The sequence below is a fragment of the Penaeus vannamei genome, chromosome 27, assembly GCF_042767895.1.
Source record: "Penaeus vannamei isolate JL-2024 chromosome 27, ASM4276789v1, whole genome shotgun sequence".
NCBI classification, from domain to species: Eukaryota; Metazoa; Arthropoda; class Malacostraca; order Decapoda; family Penaeidae; genus Penaeus; species Penaeus vannamei.
The window spans coordinates 22,347,743-22,351,914 of NC_091575.1; the positions used below are offsets into that span (position 1 = coordinate 22,347,743).

Below are 4,172 nucleotides of genomic sequence, written 5' to 3' on the forward strand. Positions count from 1 at the left end.
CTGTGGGGGTGGTACCTAAATTACCCATAGAAGGTGTATCATTTATATTGGCAAATGACTTGGCAGGAGAGAAGGTATTTGCTAAACCCCAAATTAATGTAGCAATTCTAAGTACTCCAGACATAAACGACGGTGAACAGCTTGCAGAAGAAGACATGGGCATGTTCCCTGCCTGCGCGGTCACGAGGACCATGCGGGAGGCAAGGCGTGTCGGGCACGACCTTCCCACGGTAGCTCGTGCGAGTCAGTGCGTACGTAATAAGGACAAGGTATGTGGTAATGGAAATGACGTGAGAGGTGACGAAAGAACTTCATTGCTATGCCACGAGACTGATGCTGGTGACGACAAGCTAAGTGTCTTCCTCGTTGATAAAGGGAAGCTTATAGATCAGCAAAAATGTGACGCAGAATTGTGTAAGATTGCTGAATTAGCTGGGTCAGAAACTGATGCGTCAGATATACCTGCAGCTTATTATAGAAAAGGTGGCGTCTTGATGAGAAAATGGAGGCCTCGTCACGTGGGTGCGGGAGACGAGTGGCACGTGGTACACCAGGTCGTTGTCCCAGCACCTTACAGGTCACAGATCCTGAGTCTTGCTCACGATTCACCATTGTCGGGTCATATGGGTATTAACAAAACATGCAGAAAAATAATGAACCATTTCTATTGGCCGGGGTTACGTAGAGATGTTGTGAATTATTGTAAATCGTGTCATCAGTGCCAGGTCGTGGGAAAGCCTAACCAGAAGATCCCTGTAGCGCCTTTATATCCGATTCCTGTGATCTCTGAGCCTTTTAGTCACGTAATTATAGACTGTGTTGGCCCGCTTCCCAAGACAAAATCCGGTAATAATTACCTCCTCACCATCATGTGTTCTTCCACTCGATATCCTGAGGCGATCCCGTTGCGTAAGATAAGTAGCAAGGCAATAATCAAAGAACTCACGAATTTTTTCTGTACATACGGGTTACCGAGGGTGATCCAGTCCGACCAAGGCAGTAACTTCCTCTCTAAGGCGTTCCAGGCAGCCATGCGACGGATGGGCGTACGACATCAAGTGTCAAGCGCCTACCACCCAGAGTCGCAGGGCGCGCTGGAGAGATTCCACCAGACGTTGAAAAACATGGTACGCATTTACTGTCATGAGACGGATGACCAGTGGGATGAAATGGTTCCGCTGTTGTTGTTTGCTGCTAGAGAGTATGTGCAGGATACTCTGGGATTTAGCCCATTTGAGCTTGTGTTCGGCCATGAGGTAAGAGGTCCACTAAAGATGTTGAAAGAAAGATGGTTAGATGATGATAATAGGTCTGATATATTGAACCATGTAATGGACTTTAGATTAAAACTCCACAGGGTATGTGAACTGGCAAGAGCGAACCTCGGTGAGGCCCAGAGACGGATGAAGACGCGGTACGACAGAGATGCTTTGTCACGATCCTTTTCACCTGGAGAAAGAGTACTGGTCTTCCTTCCCGTCCCTGGGCAGTCACTGAAGGCGCGTTATTTTGGACCATGTACCGTGGAGAAAAAGCTAAGTGACCTGAATTATGTAATTCAGACTCCCGGTAAGCGTAAACAGTCACGACTTTGCCATATTAATCAGATTAAGAAATATGTAGAACGCAATAAACGGCCTATAGAAGAATGTAGGGATGGCAATGCAGTCATGGTGAATGATGTGATGAATGTTATTAATGATGGCGAGAAAGATGAAGATCCCCTTGTTGATGTGCCTCACTCTAAATTAATGAATTCAGATATTCTTAATAATCTAAAAAATAAGTTTTCTCATCTAGATTCTTCGAAACAGCAACAGCTGAATAACTTGCTTTTGGATTTTTCTTGTTTGTTTTCTGATGTTCCGGGTCGGACGAATTTAATGCATCATGATATTGATATTGGTGATAATGGCCCAGTGAAGCAACATCCTTACAGAGTAAATCCAACAAAAGGTAAGCAGATGAGAGATGAGGTCCGGTATATGTTGGAAAACAAAATCATTGAGCCCAGTGTTAGTGCTTGGAGTTCCCCATGCATACTAGTGCCCAAGGCTGATGGTGGAATTCGCTTCTGCACGGATTTTCGGAAGGTAAATACGCTGACGAGGGATGATTCTTATCCTATACCTCGTATTGATGACTGCATTGACCAGGTGGGTAAGGCCAAATATGTAACAAAGATAGACATGTTAAAAGGGTACTGGCAAATCCCCATGACAGAGAGGGTAAAAGAAATCTCTGCATTTGTAACGCCAGATGGACTCTTTCAATACTGTGTAATGCCGTTTGGTTTAAAAACAGCTCCCGCAACCTTCCAGCGTTTAATCAACGGTCTAATTTCAGGATTAGATGGATGTAAAGCTTATCTGGATGACATAATAATTTAGTGACAACTGGGTGGAACATCTGGAGAGGCTGCAGGCACTGTTTGAGAGGCTCTCGGCAGCTAACCTATCGGTAAACCTTGCCAAGAGTGACTTTGCGCATGCGCATGTAACTTACCTGGGATATGAAGTTGGTCAAGGACAGGTCAAGCCTTTGAATAGCAAGATTCATGCAATAGATAAGTACCCAGCGCCCAAGGCCAAGAGAGAGGTGATGAGGTTTCTTGGCATGGCTGGCTACTATAGGAGGTTTGTGATGAATTTTTCTGATATTGTTGCCCCATTAACAGATTTATTAAAGAAAGGAGTTAAGTTCATTTGGTCAGATTCATGTGAAAAAGCATTTAAAACAGTCAAAGCTATGCTGATATCTTCACCCATCCTCATCTCGCCTGACTTTGAGAAGGGTTTCATCCTGTATGTAGACGCTAGTGACACGGGTGCTGGGGCTGTGTTATGTCAGGCTGATGCAGCTGGCGTTGATCATCCGGTGTGTTATTTCTCCAAGAAATTTAATAAGCATCAGAGAAATTACTCTACAGTAGAGAAAGAAACTCTTGCTTTGATATTAGCTTTGAGGCACTTTGAAATTTATTTATATCCTACAAAGGAAGCTGTAAAGATTTATACAGACCATAATCCATTAACTTTCATCTCTAAAATGAGCTGTAAGAATCAGAGGATTCTGAGGTGGAGTTTAGAGCTTCAGAAATACAACCTCAGTGTTAACCACATCAGAGGAAAAGAAAATGTACTGGCTGATGCTTTGTCACGTAGGTAAGCAAAGCATATAGATTGCAAAGTTGTAAATTGTAATAGATGTCTGATCTTATATTACAGATTTTCTAATCTATCTTTGTTTTGCACCAGCTAAGTTCCTCTGTCTCCTAAACCAATTATACGTCAGATCAGGTGATGTGCTATTTAATTTAAATACTTAATTGAATAAGAAGTGAATGGGCAGAGTGATATGCTCTACATAATGCATCATATGAAATATATATACATTTAAATAAAAAGAAAGTAATACTTCTTTTTCTTTTAAGGAGGGAGGTATTACATGGCTGCCCATCGACCATCGACCTGTGCATGATCGTCAACTAATTACATGACCTCTGCATGACCTCACATCGCTTCGCTCCGACTGCGACGGACTGACGGGACTCGGAATACGTGGACGAGACATAAGGGGTTCGGTCGGGTTCGGGTTTCGGTCTAGTCAACTCAGAATAGGATTGTATGGGGGTGAGGGCGAATGAGGGGTAGAACGACCTTGGACGGACTGGTGGAAAGAGGTGACTATGGCTGGTCGGTGGTCGACGGAGCCGGGTTGTGGTTTACTATAATTTACGTTAGTATTTGTAAGTTAACCTTATTTGATACCCTGTATTATGTTATGTTTATTTCTATATGAATATTATTTTGTGTGTGTTGAAGTGAATATATGTTTGTGGATGAAGTGATATTCTATTTTGTTATCCGGTGATTGGTGAAAATATAAGTGAATCATAAAGTGGCTTTATACTCCCTACTTTACATACTTACTTTATATTACTAAAAATCTACAATACTTTAAAAAGGGAATCTAAAAGGAAATGATAAATGATAGAAAGTTGTGTACAATAAGATTAATATAACATAGTAAATAAACACGTGGAACATAATAAGTGATGATTAATTAGTAATTATAACAAGGCTTGAAAAGAAGAACTAGTATATAAATATCTAATTACTAGTATATAAATTACTAATGATTGATAACATCATTGTTAATATTACCGTTAA

General features: G+C 41.6%; 1 protein-coding gene across 1 annotated transcript in view; it reads left to right on the top strand.

Annotated features, from left to right (window-relative positions):
* Positions 1-3,900, top strand: part of LOC138866907 (uncharacterized) — a 6,381-nt gene extending 2,481 nt beyond the window's left edge. The window contains exons 1-2 of the mRNA XM_070141007.1: positions 1-3,299; positions 3,434-3,900. The exon at positions 1-3,299 is cut by the window's left edge and continues 2,481 nt beyond it. Of these exons, the coding sequence (XP_069997108.1) occupies positions 1-2,390 (2,390 nt within the window). The 3' untranslated portion in view covers positions 2,391-3,299; positions 3,434-3,900. The remainder of the gene's footprint in view (positions 3,300-3,433) is intronic.
* The last annotated feature ends 272 nt before the right edge of the window (positions 3,901-4,172 follow it).